General features: G+C 52.1%; 1 protein-coding gene across 1 annotated transcript; it reads left to right on the top strand.

The window, feature by feature from the left end:
• Positions 1–7,819: 7,819 nt before the first annotated feature.
• Positions 7,820–20,288, top strand: SLC5A11 (solute carrier family 5 member 11). Its single transcript, XM_009492728.2, has 15 exons — positions 7,820–7,972; positions 8,872–8,943; positions 9,717–9,821; positions 10,072–10,131; positions 10,641–10,745; positions 12,132–12,237; positions 13,074–13,154; positions 13,584–13,789; positions 14,607–14,742; positions 15,524–15,631; positions 16,026–16,176; positions 16,391–16,559; positions 17,359–17,574; positions 18,804–18,966; positions 20,068–20,288. The coding sequence occupies exons 1-15, from the start codon at positions 7,838–7,840 to the stop codon at positions 20,286–20,288; spliced, it is 2,034 nt and encodes a 677-aa protein (XP_009491003.2). The 5' UTR covers positions 7,820–7,837.
• Positions 20,289–20,381: the final 93 nt, after the last annotated feature.

The following is a 20,381-nucleotide window of genomic DNA, read 5'->3' as shown; positions in this document are numbered from 1 at the left end:
CGGGCCTGCAGCAATGCGAGGTGCAACAATTTATTGCCAACAAAGTGCAATTTGCTCCCGTTGAGTTTGGTTGTAAATACGCTGCTGTCACCTGCTACCAGCAAGCAGAACCACGGACGAAGGGGTCGGGGCAGTCTGGACGCTGAAAAGGCACCACAGGTGATGGTGGACGGATGCGAGGGTGAGGCACAGGGACAAGAAGGTAAACACCGCGCTGGTCTTAACAGCTTGCTTAGCACCCTCCATTTCCAGCGTATTACTGAGTCAAGGATTTCAGACCCATCTGGGCAAACCTCCACTCTCCCGCGTTTCCAGAACACGCATAGCTGGCGCCAGCAGCTGCTGGAGACCTTCCCCACGTCCCCACAGCCGGTGCCCGAGCACGGCTGCACAAGGAGTCAGCCCTTGCAGGGTACGGCTTCCCCCAGGCCGGCACCGCTTGCCCCTGCCAGCCTCGGGGCCGGGGTTAGAGCCCAGCCACAGGCTCCCTGGGGAGCCAGAGCGGGTCAGGCGAGGAAGGGAGCGCGGGGGGATGAGGAGCAACGCTGCTGAGCTCCTCTCAAATCCCTCTCCAAGCCCTTCTGCCCTTGAGCTGCACCGTGGGGCTGGAGCTCCACCTGAACAGACCGTAACAGCGGAGTGGAGACTGCTGGAGGTGGCCCAGAGGCTTTAATCCCCTGCCATTGCTGGCCAGTGGCAATGGAAAGCAATATGGCCTTGCAGAACCCTTCTGGCACATCCGTGTGGTCCCAAATACAGATCCAGTCTGGTTCTACCCAGCTGCGCTGGAGAGGAAGGAAAGCCCAGAGTCCTTCCCGGCCATCAGCTTTGCTCAAAGGTGTGGCAGAGACTGACAGGACTTGAAATCTTCCCAAGAGTTTAGCAGCAGCAGCAGCAGACTTATTTGAACTCGCCAGGAGACATAAATCCCTGAGCATTTTGGTGCCTCCTTGGAAAGTACAGAACCCTTGGTAGCCTAAAAAGGAGTGGGAGTCCTCCGCAGCCCCAAGGACTGCTCCCGAGGCAGCGCAGAGACCAGCGAGAAATCATCCCCTGCCCTCCGCTATTCACTCCCGAGGGCTGGAGTCCTGAGAGTCCTCTACCGTACAACCAGTCGTTCCCGCTGAATACGCCCAGGGAACTCTAGAAGCATGCACAGCCATCTTTCAACAGCGGGTGATGGTTATTTAGATGACTTAATTCCCTCCGAGATGTCCCCTGGGAGGAAAGGGCTAGCAGCATCCAGTGCATGCGCCTCCGGGCGACACGGTGCCCCGAGAGCTTTACGGCAGCAAACCCACAGCGCGTTACTGTTGTGAGGCACTACTCTGTGCAAAATGCATCCGTTGCCTTTCAGAGCCGGCACGCTCCAACACCCTGCCCCGCGGAAGCGCTCCAGCAAGCCGTAGCGTAGGTAACCTTCCTCCCGTCTATTGCCAGAGCAAGAGCTCGTACTGCAGCCTCTGCTCAAGTACACAATCACCAACCGGTGCATTATTTATGGGAGACCTTATGACCATCAAATCTTTGGTTTTTCAGTATTTTTTTAAACCCTGCTGTAGAAAGTGAAGTATATTTTCACAAGTGTTCTCAGTTTATACAGCTTTAAGTGCCAGGTAGTTTCTAGCGTTGTGTTCCCAGCGGTCCAGCCCTGTCTGCCTCTGCCTCTCCTCTGCCCCGACGGCGGTGACAGGGCGGTGCTCACTCGGCTCCTCTTTCTGGTTTGGGTGTTGTACACTGCATTCAGTTGATTCCCCCCCCCCCCAAAACATATTCAATATTTAAACCACTGGAAGTTCTTTTGAAACTGTCATTACAAACGTGAAAATGCTGTACATAGATTTTGCTACATGTTGTAACTTTCCAAAATAGTTAGAACTCCAATCCCTTTGGTATTTTTATGTGAATATTTTCAAAGAACCAGAACTTCTGACATACGGTTATATTATTTGATAATGGGACTATGTATATTCACAATTCATTCTCTACCCAATGCCTATGTGCTATTCCTAAAATAAAGCTACTGCCTTCTGCCTCCTGACTGCATGTACCTCTCTTCTGTCAAAAACTGCTTCGTGCGACCGCCGCAGTTGTGAAGGTGGGAGGAATTCTGCATCTGGCACTTCTGTGACCGCACATCTTAATATTGGCCCCTTACACCTACAGGAGAGAGATGCAGGATCTGACCTTGATTTGGGCTGGTATGGGGAAAATAACTGCATAATTGTGAAGAGAGCTGCTTGCATGCCAGCATTCAGGGCAGTGTGATGAATACGAGCAAGAAATTCTTAAAATAGTATGGATTTTTTCTGCAGCCTTCAGAAGAAAACATTTAGTGAGTGTACGAGCCGGTGAATTGTTTCCCTCTGAAAAGGAATTCTTGGCTGAGGTTGAGTTTACGTCCCTGGAGCAATTTATCTCCCTTTACACTAACAGCAGATAGATAGGGACCGGTTTCATATCAGATTTCCTGGTTGTAGTTTAGCTTGTTTACAGCAGCCTGCTCAATCACTGGCTCCTCCGTGGAGGCCATGGCACCGGCAAATGCAAAACGGCTCTGAACAGAGTTAACAAAAATGTTACGGGCAGAAGTCCCTTGCTGGGCACATGTTATTTAAAGTGCTCGAAGCCCTCCTGATGTTTCTCCAGCCCTCCTGGCCGATCAAGCCTGGCTCTTTTGCAGCCCCGGGGATCTCGGGCTGCCCAGCGCGGCTGTCAAACCTCCCATAAATGGCCACAAAAATGCCCCGGAGCCTCCTTTGCAGCATGGTACATATGAGAGTCGGCATCATTCACCACGCACACTGGCTTTGCTCTTTCTTGATAACTGCAGACATGAGGTAATTTTTGCCCAGCATCGGCGCACTGGCTGGGCGCTCGCCTTTTAGGCTTGTAGAGCCCAGTCTTAACAGAACGCCTGCGTCAGCCGCGATCATGGGATTGTCTTCACGGGAAAGCCTGTCCTTGGAAAGGAAATAATAACTCAGGCAGCGGCACGGGAATGCGGCCGTGGCGTGGCTCCTGCCCCATGGGGTGCCACTTCCATCCTCTGCCAGAGACAGGGAAACAGTCACCGTGGAAATCCCAGGTTACATTCCAAATTTAGGATTATTTAAGGATTTTCACTCCTGCAAGAAATGGGGCGGGGGAGGGGGGGGCACGCCAAAAAGAAAACGAGCAGCTTTTAGTAAAGTCATGGTAAGGACCAGATCACAGCTCCTGTTGGTGGGCTGGCTGGGATAAAAAATAGTACCAGGCTGGAATCTCCAAGCCAAACTGGAACCAGATACGAGCCCTCCCTCTAAGTATCTTGATAGTGGTTTGAAGGGCCACTATCCGTAAGTATTTCCCAGGTGCCATGAAAGATGCCAAAGAGGCAAACAGAAGTTTCAGCTTCAGACTGGAAGGGCTGGAAGTCAGAAAAAAGTGGCATAGACTGGGAGGTAGCACAAGGCACCTGGATGTTGGATTGGAAGCCCTTGAGGATCTGCACTGTCGTAACACAATTTAGGAAAATCTGGGTTTTCCAAATTCTGTCGGACCAAATTAAAGCATCTCCAATCGCAAGATTCAAAGACCTTTAGTTATGCCCACAAGAATTGTGAGCCGAGCGTGAAACAATGAGATAAAATACAGATACTAGTCTTCTCCTACTTTGCTTTATGGTTTCTTAGACTTTGGGGTGCCTCTTTTTTTTAAAAACTTGCCTCCATTGTCAAGCTAGAAAACTCAAAAGTGAGGGCGAGAGCTGAATTTCTGTTTCTAGCAGCTGAGATTGTCGAGAAGGGGTAAGTTGCACAAAACCTTTGGTAAAAGCAGCGCAGTTAGCTGCAACATTCAATGACCAGTGCGAGACAAGAGCAGCACCTGCGCTAAGAGATGCTGCTCACACCCGGCCGGCGACGCGGGAACGGCCTTCCCCGGGGGCTGCCCCGCTTTGGCTGAGACTTGCACCCAGGCGTCGCAGCAGAGCTGAGGACCGGCCCGTAAAACATGCCCTGAGGGGATCACACACAGTAAAATTCGGGTTGATAACTCCACTGTCGGGACATGGATTAGGCTTGTGTAAGGACAGTGCCCGCGCCTGGTCTGCCCTCCCAGCCAGTGCGTGCGGCGCTCGACACGGGGCTGCTTGGTGGTGCTGCCCGGGCTCCGTGCACCCCGATTTCAGGGATGTACGAGCCGCCTCCTGCCACGCTCTCGCGCTGTGCTGGGAGGTCCCTCTTCAGCATCATTCTCCGCGTGCAATCTGTCCGTAAGTGTTTATCAGGTTTTTCAGACGGATGATGCTGAAGCCAAAACCTCCAGCCTGCTCCCAGAAGGGGACCCGATTCTGGGACTAACCTACAGACTCCGAAATGAGTTATGACCCTCACCCCACGGATGAACTCTGCTGTTTGTAAGGCTTAGGCGTAAACTCAGCGACAGAGCCGCCAGCTCCCCCCTGTGACGCGGGCTGTCAGCTTGAGAGGACATCAGCACGGATTTTTTTTATTGTTACTTGTCCCTCTAGCTGCGCAGATTGCTTAAGAGAATGGCACTCCGTGGAGTTTGACCCGTGAGCCCTGATAGTGAAAATAATACGCTCCTCACCAGAGCCACGGGAGACCGAAAGAGTAACTTCGGGCAATTAGTTTAACTTTGACTATAAATATTCCTTCTCATTCCTTGTGACACCGTTAACAGCTCCGCTGGCAAATCCCGATTCTCTGGCAATATTTAAGCTGCCTGTCAGTTGGCAGAGGCTCGGTGGTGCCCGGCGCAGGGAACAGAATGAGACCCAGCTGAGCGCAGTAAGTTCCCTTTCAGCTTCTACCTCGAGTCGGGGAGCTCCGGTTGACGCGTGGGTTTGGGGCTGCCGCTGGGCTGCGGTCCAGCCCCGGCGAGCGGTGGTGTCTTTAGAAGGTGGACGGACCTGGGAATGCTTTAAAAAGATCCCGTTGCGGAGGCATTTAGAGCGATACAGTCCCGACGGGTTACTCGAGACCCACGTGGGCTGCGTCTCTCCCGGGACCATTGATAAAGGGCTGGCTTCAGCGGCTTCATTTCAATGCCACGGATGTTCCCTCCTCACAATCTCTGGCGAGGAAAGCGCGGCCGCCCGTGCCAGGAACCGAGGGAGACGGGGCTGTGAGCTGAATTCACAAAACAGGCAAAATTTCCACTGGGCCATGGCAGAGTTAGGCTCTGAAATCAGAGCAACCGGGTCTACTGCATTTTTCCTAACGCCCAGCCTCCCTGCCAGCTCGGGGAGCCGCAAGAGGAGCTTTAACCAGGCACCGGTTATTCAGCTCCGGGAATTTCCCCCGGAGTGTATTCTGCGTTTCCTTACGGGCACGGCAAATGCCTGCAGAGCTCTGCCCCAGGTCCGCGCGCATTTCGGAGGGAAAGACGCAACGCCTTCCTGCATGCGTGGCCGAGTCCCGTGTGAGACTGAGCGTGGGGAGCCCGTGGCACTGCCCGTGCCGCCGGCGCTAGCCACCCGCCCGCGGGCCCCGGTACGGGGAGCGTCTCGGCATGAAAATGAACAGGAACATCAGAGCTGCGAAAGAGAAAGTAGGAGGTGTTAGAGCGGGGTTAGCAACTTCCCAAGGCTGGCATACCAAACCTTGTTTTTCTTTTCCTAGTCAGAGGTTAAGCGTGCCAGTAAAAACTCGGCAATGGCCAAGACACATTGCCTCTTAAAGAGGTAAGATAGCACTGATCTTCTGATCACCATTGCATCCTTGCAAGGCAGAAGCTCCCAAGGGATTCAGTGGGATCCGGGGGCTTTGTAAGGCACAGAAAAGGCTCTGCCAAGGTGCTGCAAGTCCCCGGTCCCAGCCCGACGCGGCCGCTCAACCAGAACATGGCTCTGCACCATCTTTGGCTCTTGTGCTGGAGGCTGCCGATGTCTCAGGATACGACACCCCAGCTGTGGAACGCGGGTGATGGGATGCCATCTGCCACCGGAAAACTTATTCATTGCCCAACCTTTTTGTAAATGCACGAGCCCAGCAGCACTGCTCCAGGCAGAGCCGGTGCTGCAGGCCTGGGTGTAGCGGGGACACAGAGCAGGGTTCGTCCTCCTGAACAGTGCCCAGCAGGAGAAATCGCTGCATCCGTCACCGCTGCACGTGGGACTCCGTTCCCTCCCTGCTTTGGTCACGCACCTGGGCATTAGGTGCACGAGAGCAGCCGGTCGCGCTGCAGGCGAGCCTTCAGGCCACCGGCGAGTTTAGGGAAGGTTCCCGCTGCAGTTCGACGCATCGACAAAGCGGTGAAGCCGGCGGAGGTTGTGAAACACGCGACCGAGGGACGGGGCGGCTGTTTCGGTCTGTGCTTTGCTGCGCGCCAGGCGTTCAGAGGAAGAACTTGTTCGACTGCTTGTTGTCCGACCGTCCACGCCGGGAGCCCCGGGCTGGTGCAGGCCACCCTTCGCCCCACCTTCTTCAGCTTTTTGGCAGGGGGGGAGCTTATAAGTGTCTCCTTACAAGTGCGAGAGAGGCCAAAGGACTTGGCCAGCCACGTAGGCAGGAGGACAAGGACGGGCAGGCAGCCGGCAACGCCGGGGCTGGACCCAGCGCTGAGCCGGCTGCGAGGCCACGCCACGGCCAGGGAGTGCCGGCTCTGCCCCTCTTTGGAGGAACCATTTCCTCGGCTCAGCAGGGTGAGAGAAATAATCCCAAACCTGCTCCGTGGCTGGAGCGCGACAGGGAGGTGCTGGGCCCGGGGATCCCGGTGACCGACAGCAGCCACTGCCGAGCCAGGGGCTCTCCGAGGGGCTGCCGCTCGCCTCCTGTCCTGCTCTCAAAGCGGGGCCGAGCCGGGGTGAGGGAAGGAGGAGGAAACAAGGAGGAACTGCGTTAATTCAAATACCCGACCAACCTCCTTGCGTGGACTTTATCCTGTCCCTTCTGCCAAAGGGCAGCAGCCTGGCACCACAGGGTGCTCCGGAGGGCTCCAGAGAGCCCTTGCAGGGGTCCCTCAGTGGTGCCCCGTCTCCTCAGCAGGCATTTCTGGACAAGAAAATGAGTTTTTCTTCCTGTGGGAAGCACATGAGCATTTCACCCGCAGGAAATGCCTCTGCGGGCCGGTGTGCAGGAGGGACCCCCAGCTCCGGCACCGGCTCTTCCGCCGCTTCGTGCCGGTCCCACACCGCTGCACCGTCTACCGGTGGCACTTGCTGCTCATCCCTGCTGCTGCGTCCCTCTCCGGTGTGGCAGAGGGTACGTCCATCCCTCTGCTCGCCGACACGCTGCCGGCCTCCATTGCTGATGAGGGAAGTCAGCCGCGCTCAGGAGGAGACCCAAGCGCTCTCTGCACCGGGGCTCGAGCTCTCGCTGTGGCCAAGGAGGGAAATGCCACCGCCGCTGGAGCAGTGCCCGTGTCTTCGCATCACGGGCACGTTTCTGGCAGCAGCTTCTCACCAAGGCCAGTCCCGCAGTGCTGCCGCACCGGGACCCGCCGGCTGTCATCCCCAGTTGTGCCACGTCCTTTCCTCCGGCTATTTCAGCTGCTTACGCCTCCACTCTAATGTGCCCCTTTCTCCACTGGTTAGACAATTATCCACGGCAAAGGCAGTCCGACCAACCCGCAGCTGGCCTGCCTGCTGGCAGCATCTCCACCTCACGGAAGGGGAGTCACGAATGAAGGCAAATGCCAGGGACAAGAGCCTTCTCCACAGCTCCGGCACGAGCAGCACCACAGCCACAGCCACAGAGCCGATAACCCCTGAATTATTCCAGAAACGGCCAACACCTTCACGGGGCTGCCGCATCCTCCCCTAACCATGTAACTCATTTTTTAGCAGATATATGCATCAAGGCAAAGGAGCACTCGGCCTGCATAAGAAAGCATGGAGACCACCAGCAGCACTCCATCATCCTCTGTGACCCCGCCGTGGGATGTGTTTCCCCAGAAGACGCTGGAGTCCATAGACATTGCTGTTCTTGTGCTGTACTTCGTGTTTGTCCTCGCGGTTGGGCTGTGGGTAAGCAGAGAGCGGTAAAAGCTTTTGTATGTGCCTTGTTATAGTGAAAAACATGGCTGTTTGGGCCTCAAATTATTTTACTTTGGCTGGAATCGGGCTGCGCTTCACTGGATTCAAGTGAACAAGCGGAAAGACAGAGTTTACAGTTCCTTTTCCTCACTTCAGCCTGGGGAAGTGTCCTCACTGCTCCGGAGGAGAGCTGGTCAGCTCTAGTGTTTTGAGAACCCTTGTTAAGGAAGAGGTCGTCTAAGTACAAAGTATTGCTAATAATAATGTTTTGTTCATCCAGGAAGGAATTGCTGTCCTATAAATCACCTGTGCTTGTCTGCGGTGGTCTCGACAGCAGATTCCGTAAATTAAAAATACCGTTCCTATATAATTAAGGCAGAAGGACATCCTTTTGGCGTGCCTTTTGTAATAGCACAAGCACAATCTGGCTGTCATAAGGCAGAGATTAATAGTTGCTCCCTTCAAATGTGCTGCATAACTCTCATGGTATTCAATGAAACTATCTGAAATCTCTGAAGAACAGGAGTCAATGCGCATTTCTCCTGGCTGCGCCTAATAACTAGGGATGTCCGCAGTTCTTGTCCAAAACTGCTTCTCTTCCTCATGGATATGGAGTGATGTAGTTTGCTTATCACAGAAAACATTTAATCAGGATGCTGAGATGATAGAAAACTTTGCGCGTGGTGTACAGCATTGGCCAGCCCCCTCCCTCGTCTGCTGCTCTCTTGTCCCCCAGAATTTCCCAGCAGCAACTGCAGGTCCTTCAAGAAACCCTTTGCTTTCATCTGATGACAGTACAGAGTCTCCTGCTGGGGAAATTGCTTGGTGATGCTCTGAGCAGCACCCGAAATGACTGCTGAAACCGGTGTTTTGCTTTTCTGCTTTCCCAGTCCATGTGGAAGACGCAGCGCAGCACTGTAAAAGGCTACTTTCTAGCTGGAGGACAGATGGTTTGGTGGCCCGTAAGTACCTTTATCCTTACGCTGCTTGTGCCCCTAGGCTACAGCGAGACTGAAAAGCATTTTGTCCAAGTGGAACGTCTTTCTCCAAACAGGAAGCAAAAAAAAAAGTCTTCCACGTTTTGCACAGACCCAGTTACAATACTGGCTTTTATTTTCATATTTGAGACTGGGGAGGTGGAGCAGCGGCAGGGCACTTGCCACAGCCCTGCACCCCAGCGAGAGCCAGCCTGCCGGCTTGCAAAGCCTGTCTGGTTCGGCACGCTTTGATCTGGAGATTTCCAGATTTAACTGGGTGGTCCCCATCGCGGACGCAGCTTTATGGTGAGCCAGTCTGCTAGGTGGGGTATTTCATGTGGGCTGGCCTGGTGAGTCAGTATGTACTAACATAGGAACCTGACGACCTGACGTTTCTACTTGTTACCTCCACCTTCTGCCCTGCTTCTCTGCGAGACGCTAGACACTGTTTGGGAAGCAGGATGGTCCTAAACATGCCCACAAATGAGTGATAGGCATCGAATGATGAAAGAAGCTGGGGAGAGGTGCCAGAGCCACTGAACATGTAGGCAAAAGAAGAAGGTGGCAGAGGGTGACGATGATTTCCTGTCTCCCATAGTCATGAGTGGGGGAACAGCATCACTGCGTAACCTCCACGGTGGGAATCCACTGGGGCGTGTGTGTGCGCTGGAGCACCGAACTACTCTGTTTACCCCTTTGTCCATCACCAGGCTGAGACCAACGCCTTGTGCCAGATCCGATTTCCTGTCTTTCTCCAGGTGGGCGCATCCCTGTTTGCCAGCAACGTTGGAAGCGGCCACTTCATCGGCCTGGCTGGGTCGGGAGCCGCCTCGGGAATTGCCGCAACAGCCTACGAGTGGAACGTGAGTGTGGCGCGGCGGCTCTGTAGCTGTCTCTGTCCCGTGGGGCAACTCCAGCACCACCATGTTGCCACACACGGGTCTAGGTCTGGCAGCTCAAAAGTCTCAGGCTCCTGCTGCATGAGCTAGAAGTCACCACCAGCTGCTGGGGGTTTGAGGGCTCTGAGGGATAACCCGGTCCCCGTGTCCCCATGATCCACCCGACCACAGCCTTGACCGGCATCGCTGACCTTCCTTTCCATTTGCTTTGCAGGGGATGTTTTGTGTTTTGGTGCTGGCCTGGCTATTCCTTCCAATTTACATAGCAGCAGGAGTAAGTAGACGGGGTGTTGTGGCCGTCCATGATTTGCTGGTATTTAAACCGCCCGTTTGGCTCATGGGCTTAACCATCTCCTGCTCTACCTGTGCTCCTTCTGGAAGGCAGGGCATGAGCCATGGTGCAGCCGGCTGCTCCGGTGGCCTGAGCGAATGGGGATGAGAGCCGCTGCCTGGGAACAGCACTGAGGGCTCGGGTGTGGGGGTCAGACCGCTCCACGGGCAATGGAGTAGAGTTGCTCCATCTCCCAAGGAGATGGACGGAGCCCCCGTATCACAGCTTATAGTGAGCCTTATGTCAGACATTACAGCACAGTCAGTGCTTGCTAAGCTGTTGTGCTGGCCTAAGTAGGCAGCTGAGAACCAAATACCAGCACAGCACAACCGGCAGGGCCATTCTGGTCTTCTACCCGTGCAAGCTGCCCACGCCGGCTCCGTGGGTGAGCCCTCTGCAAGTCGCAGGAGTGACGGCGTACCACCTTCTCTGACAGCACGTCTCTCGCGTAGGTTACGACCATGCCTGAATACTTGCAGAAACGTTTTGGAGGCAAAAGAATTCAGATGTTCCTGGCGATTCTCTACTTGTTCATCTATATCTTCACCAAAATATCAGTAAGTAGAAAAAACCAAGGAAACAGACTGAATTAAATTCACTTTGGAAACATGTGCTCACCAGCAAGGCTGAGAAATGCAACTACTGGCCCTTCCCTACATTAGCAGAAAAGGGCATATTATCAGAATACCTGAGGAAGGTAGACTGTTTAGAGAACCTACACAAAAAGAATAACTTCTTTTTTTTCCCATTAAGGATCTGAACGCTTGCCACAGTAGGAGGTGTCAACGTCCTGAGCAATAGTTCACTGAAAAGTTGAGTTGTGAGTGTGGATGCATTTGTTGTTAGAGTTTGTATGTCTGGCAGCTTACCCAGTTTCTCCCCTTTGCATATTTATTGCCTGTGCAGACACCAAACGCTGTTGTGTTCAGGATGAATAAGAACGTAGGAGTTGGTATGTGTTTAGGTGAAAAGAGTTTCGCGATTTATTGCACCTGTTTGATGTAGGGCTTTGAATAAATAACTGAATCAACCCTTGCGCAACACCTCGCTAGCTGTTTATTAACCGTGCAGCAGTGCGTGAATCTGTGAAATCAGACGAGTCCCTGCCGGTGTTTTTCCTGTACGTACGGGGCCAAAGTGGGACGCGCTGTCTGATGCACGCCTGCCTGCGTCCCCTCTGAAATGGGTGCTAGCCACGGGGCTCAGGTGGCACCGAGGATCTAGGCTCAGGTTTTCCTCTAGAAAGAACTAACCGTTTGATGGAAATCTCTGATGCTATGACTCCTGCATTCGGGATGCTTTTGCATCTGTCTGTCATTCTGTGGTCTGCAGTTTGCCCGTCCTAAAGCTCTCCTAAAACGCAGCATTTTCAGCTGGTTGCAGAGCTAGTTGGGCCGGGCTGGATCCCAGCCCCGAGGACACTCTTCCTTACTGTCTCGCTGCCGCCGTGTCAGCAGGGAGGAATGCGCACTATGGCAAACCGGTGCTGGGGCTGGCGGCAGGCCGAGGCACCCGGGGAGGTTTGCACCGCAGGGGCTCCAGTCCCCGCCGCAGCACAGCTCTCCCACCCAGCTCGCTGGTGCTCCGGGGAAGAGAGGAGCTCACCCCACCCAAATGCCTTTTCCACCGAGCGCTGTGCATGCTCCCCCTCTCTCGGGACAGCACCATCATCGCCCTCCCTGTGCCCCCACGACCAGTAATAATAAACTGAACAGTGAACAGAGCCCGGTCCTAACGCGCAGGAGGCAGGAGCGGGGGCTCCGAGGGATGTGCCGCCTGGAGAAGACGCTGCAGGGAGCCGGGGAGTCACGAGCAGTTACAAACCAGACTGCTCCCACTAAAGGAGGCGGCTTGGTCAGCTGAATGTTCACGCTGCCTGGCACTACTAGCTTTGAGGGGCTCGGTAATATCATTGCAACTGTGATAACTGTCTTTTTCTCTAGGTCGATATGTACGCCGGGGCCCTCTTCATTCAGCAAGCCTTACACTGGGACCTCTATATCGCTGTGGCAGGCCTGCTGGCAATCACAGCCGTTTACACTGTCGCGGGTACGTGGCCGAGTCTCACATCGTACCCCAGGTCCTGCTCAGTGAGCTGAGCGTGTTCGCGCAATGCACCGTGCATCCTCGTGCTCGTGACGGGAGTCCCGCGTTTCCCATACAATCTGGTTTTGCCATGAGTATGGATAATCGGGGGGCGGGGGGAAGCAATTGATAACTTGCCTGTTCAGAAAAAAATGACCAAGTAAGAGTAAATGAATATCCCTTACAAGGCTGCACCAGATATGGATGCGTGTCAGTTCTGCTTTAATGAGAAGCGATGCTCGAGGCATTTGCACAATACATTTTTCCTCCGGACTTTTTGGAGGTGTAAGTGATTTACACAACAATGAGCCGTGTAATGCGGAAAGCGGTGTCAATCTTGGGTGCCCTTTCAGGGCTTCTGAGTGGCCAAATGGAAAAAAGCCATGCACGGAGTAAGCAGCAAATCCCAAACAAATAAAGGTTGCTCCTTTCCCAGTGCTCACCCCTAGTGATGTTGCTCATAAAGATCCCCCCCCCCCCCCTTTTTTTTTCTTCTCCTCCTTATTCAGCTTGGGCTTTGTTTTGGAGCTTTTCCATGTATTTCCCGTAGAAGTACTCATACTGGGCTTTGGCTTTTTAGTGACAAAATGGTGACTCATTATGATTCAAAACATGAGAAATTTCAGCCAAAGTATCATGCACAGGAATTGGCCGAACTGCCCCCCAACACGGGCAGAGCAGCCGGCCTGCCAGGCACGGGGCTCGGCTTACGCTGCTTCCCAAAAACTTTTGCAAAGAGTGAGGTGCCACGACAGAACAAACCCAGTTTCCCACAGTTTGCTGCTTCTCTGCTCTCCTAGGTGGCCTGGCAGCTGTGATATACACAGACGCTCTGCAAACTCTCATCATGCTGATCGGGGCTCTGACTCTCATGGTCTTCAGTGAGTGTTTCCCTGGGGTTTTATTACTGAAGCAATGATAGAAGCTTTACCGAGCACTACAGCCAACGGGGATCATTACAACTGATTGCTCAGTTGATGTTCTGGGAACTGCTTTCTGTGTATTTTCCTGTTGGGATATATGCTTGTACAAATAATCTTATGGTAGCTCTTTATGTGGTAAAAATGCATGAGCGCTCCTGGAAAAATCTCTAAAGAAAGACGTTCTGAAGCAATACTATAGATGAAGACGCACCTTCTCTAGCCAGCGGTTTCAGCGTTACGCTATCCCCCAGCCCAATGTTAGAGTCAATAGCATCTGATGATTTTAAAGCATACTTGTGGAGGATCACCCATAGCAAACTGCAGAGACTGAAAATCAGAGTACCGACCCGGGAAGATGTGATAACTGCTTCTCATGACCTATTTCAGGCTTTGTTGAAGTTGGCGGTCTTGAAGGTTTGCAGACTAAATACTTTGACGCCATTCCCAGCACCCGCAAGGAAAACAGTAGCTGCGGCTTGCCAAGAGAAGATGCTTTTCACATTTTCCGAGACCCTGTTAACTCTGACCTTCCCTGGCCAGGAGTTTTGGTGGGAATGACCATCCCGTCCCTGTGGTACTGGTGTACAGATCAGGTGGGTTACTGCTTACTTCTTTGTTCGGTTTCAAAAACATGTTACCGGTTGTTTGAATCTGATTACAAACCTAAGGTTTGCAACATAGCCTGGACTGGTTTACCATTTCTGATGGGAATTGAGTAAAATCTGACGCTTTCAATCCTAAAGCTGCAAAACTTGATATGCACAGCTCAGTTGTGGGAATCATTTCAACATAAAAAGGGGTGAGAATGTACGTATGAGTTAATCCCAATCTACAAAGATGATTTTTTTCCCTAACTTAAGCCTTTCACTTCTTGTGAACCACCTGTGAACTCGCTTCTTCAACTTGCCAGGGCTCCGATTCCCATCCCTCCTAGCGACACCACCAGAGCCAGCAAGACCGAAGCCCTAAGCAGCCTCCTGATGTTCCCGCAGTACTCTTTCATTTAACTCATTTTGCTTGTGTCAGACTGTGTCCTGCTTTGACAGCAGGGCTGCTGAACTGGCCAGATTTAGCCATCGGGTCAGGGAAGTCGCCAACAAAAGAAGAAGAAAATAAAATTCTAGGCCCAAGTATGATTAGTTTAAGGAACAGATTATGCAGCACAATATACGTAGAAGCAAGGCTCAGATTTGGTGACACAAGCAGTGCCTTTTAGGTCTACGTTTCTGTAAGGTACTCGGGATCTGAAGCAAGAATTATAAAGCTACAGCCAAGCTCTGTGTTCACCCTTCTAAGATTCCAATAGTTTAGAGGAGGACAAAGTATACACGTGACTGCAATCGGTATCACATCATCTAGAGGTAGCTCCTCTCTGCTGACAGCAGACCAAACACATTTCTTAATTTCTAGGTCATTGTTCAGAGGTCCCTTGCTGCCAAAAACCTCTCTCACGCCAAAGGAGGCTCCTTGATGACCTCCTACTTGAAAATTTTGCCCCTCTTTATGATGGTAATGCCGGGCATGATCAGCCGGATTCTCTTCCCAGGTAAGTGCTGAAGGAGAGATCTGTTCCCCCTATTTATCACTACTGGTTGTGCCTACCCTATGGAGCTGGAACAGCCTTTACCGAATAAGTTAAAAGGTTGCAATGCATGAAATGCCCAAATTATGAAGACATTTTCTTCCAGTTATAAGCGGGATAATGCGCATTCTCCTGCAGCAGACCCCAGACGCATACTGCACAACGCGCTGCTCCATGCGCCGGAGCAGTTGGCTGTCACGGGCTCTCACCGCAGTTGTGCCGGTCTGTTCTGAGCTCGCTGCCTGCAGCTGCTCTGCGTTTTGGCCATGCACTCAGGCCCCTCCTGCACCCAACACGTTACTCCTCCTGCACCCAACACGTTACTCCTCCTGCAATTTAAGTTTGAGGCACTCAGAGAAATCCTAACATACCACCTCGAACATTGGTGGGAGCGTGGGGATGTGCCTGTCCGGGAGGAGCTGTGCCAGAGGTGGGCGGATAGCCTCAGTCCTCACGGGAGTAACATTCCTGGAGAAGAATTAGACATTCAAAGCAGGTCAGCCACCTGTACTGGCAGTACCTTTTGCATGGAAGGAAAAAAAGGGAAAACAGGGAAGCCCAGTGCTGCCCTTACCTCGCTGTGCTGGGATGGTCCTGCATTACTTGCTGGAAGCTTTCCAAGCTTTCCAATATCCAGTATTTCACTTAGAAGCAGTTTAAAGCATTCAGTAGACTAACTTGTTTAGATATACTGGTTTATTGTGGCTACGGAATACCGCCTCTCACTCCCCCTTGCTTATTTTAGATCTGGTGGCTTGTGCAGATGCGGAAATTTGCCGAAAAATCTGTGGCAACCCGTCTGGCTGTTCCGATATTGCTTATCCTAAGCTGGTCATAGAACTTCTGCCTGTAGGTAAGGAGCGTGGTAACGGTGCCGGCACTGGGTACGCGCTGGCCAAAAGGCATCTGTGAGAGAAGTTCAGAGAGGAAAATACCCTGCAACTATAATTTCAGTGGGGTTTACGTTGGGCTTGGTGATACAGTGGCGAGGGACAGCATGCAACAGGAGAGATGGGTGATGATCCAGTATCCAGAGGACAAATTCAGTCAAACTGGGATAAGAGATAAAGCGCAGTTGTTTAACAATGAGAATCAACTGTTAACACCTCCCTATCACTGCCATTTTAAAATCGGGGCTAAAACCAGTTTGAAAAGTCTGTTCTAGTTCAAAGAATAATTCGAGGACATCCTCCAGTGGGGTTATTGGGGATTCCTCAGGGCGGCTGTACTTCTCCTTCTCTTTCCAGGACTCAGGGGCCTGATGATGTCAGTGATGATAGCAGCCCTCATGTCCTCCCTGACTTCCATCTTCAATAGTGCCAGCACCATTTTCACCATGGACCTCTGGAAACACTTCCGCCCGCGTTGCTCCGAGTGGGAACTCATGATCGTTGGCAGGTAGGGAGAACGAGGACAGGCAGATTATATGGTACACATCCGGGCACACCTCGCAGCCTGCTGCCCCCATACAGGTGTCGTGTCTTCATATTGCACAGGCTTGGCGGAGGACTGGAGTGGAGGCCTCATCGTTACGGGAGATCTGTCGGAGCCTTGCAAGCTGAGCAGCTGGGAAAAGAACGGTCTGAACTAACAGTAGCATCTTCTTGCACAGGGTCTTTGTGCTGCTGCTCACTGTGGTCTCCATCCTGTGGATCCCGCTGGTACAGGCTGGCCAGGGAGGGCAGCTCTTTATTTACATCCAGTCGATCAGCTCCTACCTGCAGCCCCCCGTGGCAATGGTGTTTATCCTGGGTTGCTTCTGGAAAAGAGCGAATGAAAAGGTAACAACTCCGCCGTGCTCAGCGCAGTCGCCTCTGCGGCCTCGCTGCCCTCACGAGAGCCCTGCAGTTCCAACCACCCCCCCGGCTGCAGTTTTGCCGCCTCTTGGTAGTATTTGGGAGAACGAATGCACCCAGACCTCGGCACGTCCCAGGCAACCATCACCAACACAGGAGGGAGCGATTCCTGCTGTTGTTCAGAGACTCCACTGGCATTTCAGAAGGAGTGAGATGACTGCATCGCTCTGTTGCAGGGTGTCCTTCACAAATCTTGAAGCCCGTTAGGGGCTTGTTAGCCATCAGCTTGTTTAGTGCATGGACTTGTGTTATCTGCATCGGGGGGGCTACAGAAGGCACCGTGAGCCCAGGGAGTGGAGGAGCCAGACCAAAAGGCATCAGGAGTCCTAAACCTCCAGTTTCTCCACAAAGACTGGTGCTGGGTGAGGTTTTCCCAAACCAGGCTTTGGTGAGGCGGAGAGCAGCTGTCAGCCCCCCAGGGTTAAGGCAACCATGAGGATACAAAAATCACTCTTCAAAGTATTCTGGCGTAAGATGTTATCCTTCCCCTCCATACCAAAATTCATGACCCACCGGACCCCACAGAGGAGAGGTACCAGGCTACTGTAACAGCACTGGCAGATTTAGATAGCAAAGAGCAGAAGAGGGAGGAAAAGCAGCCTGCCAAAAAAAACCAGCAAGGAGAAAGCCTGGCCAGCCTGTAGCCTGAGAACGTGGGTACAGCCCTGGGTCCCGGGTGGATGCGCGCCGCTTGCTCCAGTAAAGCATACCCTTGCTTTCCTAGGGCGCGTTCTGGGGCCTGGTGGTCGGGCTGCTGCTGGGCGTCGTTCGGCTGGTGCTGGACTTCATCTACCCCGAGCCCCAGTGCGGCGAGGCCGACCTCCGCCCAGGCGTGGTGAAGTACATGCACTACCTCTACTTCTCCATGGTCCTGGCCGCCATCTCCACGCTCACCGTGCTGGTCGTGAGCGTGCTGACAGAACCCCCCTCGGAAGAAATGGTGCGTCACCCCTTCAGATTTCTTTCCTTATTTGTAAATGGTTTCCAGGATGCCCTGCATTACATCCATGGGAATAATGTGGGGATAAACAATCTGGAAATGGACGTTTCCATTCATTCTTTATTTACGATCCCACTTGTGATAACCTGTAACGGCAATCCCTCCTCTGCTCCAGCACCCTGCTGCCATTTAAGATTTTGGTCCCATAAATCCAGAGTCCCGCCCTGGAAACTGGTCAACAGTAGATGCTACAAAGAGCTGTTCTTAAGTTTCAAACGTGTGTTTAATCCATGACAAATTAGCTTTTTCCCTCTATTTTCCAAGAAATTCCAGCTTCTGGGTCATCTTTATCAACTCTCTTACTAATTTAGTGAGGAACCATTTTTACTCGCAGAAAAGAGAAATCAAGGGCAGAGAGCACACCTCCTCTGGAACAGGTTTGTGCCAGTTTGACTGTTTTCAATAGATATGCCGAGGCTACAGGAAAACATTAATAGCAGAAAGGAGGGCCAGAGGGACCTTCAGAAATCATACAGCCAACGCATCCTCTTGCTTCAAGACAGGACTAACCCGACACATTTCTGAAAGACCTGGTGAACTTACTCTTAAGAGTCCCCAGAGAGGGAGAATGCCCAGGCAGGTGTGTGATCAAATCGAGAGCTCACCTGCCCTCCCAGTAGCAGTTTTTCCTCATCTCCAACCTGAATCTTTCCAGCTTCATGTTGTGCTCATCCCTTCCTGTCTGCCCTATCGTTGATACTGAGGACATTCCTCTTTAATGAGTCTTTTACATATTTGAAGAAAATTGTCATATCTCCCACCTGTCTTCTCTTCTCTCAGCAACCCCAGTTCTTTGAATCGTTCCTCCCTGGCCACAATTTCCATTCTTTTGCTCCCTCCACTGACCCGCTCTCAGTCTGCATCCAGTGACGGTCCCGTGCAGAAATGTATCCTCCTCAGTAACAGGGAGTGAAGAATGCCATCCTTCAGAGAGCGTAGCTGTACAAACAGCTACCGTGTTCCAGACAAAACCAAACCCAACACGCGGGTGGTAGCCATCCCTTCTGTAGTCACCAGCTGAGCACTTTGCTGTTCACCCGCTCCAACAGAGCGGGAGAACAGATTTCAGCCCCTCTAAGTATTCTCTCTGCAGGCCGCTCTACTGCTGAGGTAGTCCTTTAAACAACCATGAAAGCAGTTTTCTTTAACACCACTCTTCATGCCATCAGATAAGTCGGCTTACCTGGTTCACACGTGGGGATCTACCAGTCAAGAAAGACCTAGCAGTCAGCCCTTCCCCTGATGCTGCAAAAGGAGTGTGTGAAGCTGAGCATCCAGCTCTCCAGATTGATATAAGCATTGCTTCTGAAAATAGTTCAAATGATAATAAATGTAAGTGCTCCAACGTCGTATTCAGTACTACCTACACTTAACAACCCTAGGCATTACGTAAAGCCTTTGAAGACAAGAAATGTTAGAACTACTTCCTCTGGATTTCTGTAACTCCAGGGCATGCTAAAAGGTTTTTACCTGACAGTGTTACCTAAGCAGAGGTTTAGTTTCTTTTCCATCTCTCGATGGCATTACATATGCTTGAAATCAAGAAGGAGCTGGATGGGATACAAAAGCCATGCCTGTTATGCTGCGCTAGGGACTGGTGCTGCTTGCAGCTGCCGCAAGGAGAACTGGTTGAAAAAGGGGAGGGTGGAGGAAAAACACAATTATTTTCATGAAATTCCATTTCTGTTTTTCAGTGGTGTTTTCTGATCGACTCTAGCAGCAGGGAGAACCCAGAGCCCTGGGCGGAGTTCTTGACAGATCAGTGAAGGAGGATTTACATTTTTTAAAACTTGTACTTGTCGGTATTAGGTACAAACATGCATAGCAACTCATTCTGCGTTTTCCAGCGATGATTATCATCACTTGTTTGTGCCAGGCTTGGGACACTGTTTGTGTAACTTTGCAGCTTTTGCTGAGTATTCCTTTGATCTATAAAAAGCTGTTGAAAAGAGCAGGAAGTTAATGAACTACCGTGCGGCTCTCCCAGCCGCTGGGAAGTCTCACGTTTGTTGTGCATGAGCGCTGTCTTCCCAGCATTTAGTCGTGTGTGCCCTAACCCACACCAGAGCTGGGAGAATTCAATTTACACGTGTGTGGCGTGGAGTAACCCTAAATGGGCTAGAGCATGCACGTGCGAGAGGAAGCTGATGGGCACCAAGCTGAGCTTTTGGGCTTGGTCTACTGTTACTGTTTATTAAATGATGGGAATGGCAGAACTTGAGCTCAGAGCTCCAGGGAAGAATGAAATTGGGACGGCAGCCCCAAAAAGATGCTAACTGAAGGGCTTCCTACACCTCAGCGTAGCTAGCGTATTCATTTAAAGAATGCTGGTGCATTTTTGCATCAAAACCCTTTGTACAGGACCACACTGATACATTCCTGGGACGCGTTTTGTTGGTGAGATTTCTACCTCACTACTGACTGTCTTTTTAGGTACGACTAACGCCAAAGGGAACTCGAAGCTGATGACCGCCTTTCTGTGGCTCTGCAGGATGGAGCGCAAACACGAGAACGCCGAGAACGCGGCGCCGGCTAAACCCGAGCCGCTTCCCGTGGCTTCCCTGGAGGAGAAACCGCTGGTGAAACACGTCCTGAACGTCAACTTGCTATTATGTGTATGTGCTGGGCTCTTCCTCTGGGCCTACTTCGCATAGCAGCTGGCTATTCGATTCCAGATGACACCCAACTAATTTTAATCGGTGTAAATAATAATAATAATAATTAGCAGAGGGTTAATGTAATTCCTA

Source organism: Pelecanus crispus, chromosome 11 (genome assembly GCF_030463565.1).
Source record: "Pelecanus crispus isolate bPelCri1 chromosome 11, bPelCri1.pri, whole genome shotgun sequence".
In the NCBI taxonomy this organism is placed as follows: Eukaryota; Metazoa; Chordata; class Aves; order Pelecaniformes; family Pelecanidae; genus Pelecanus; species Pelecanus crispus.
Note: the sequence above shows the minus strand (reverse complement) of the source record. Positions and strands in the feature narration are given on the sequence as shown.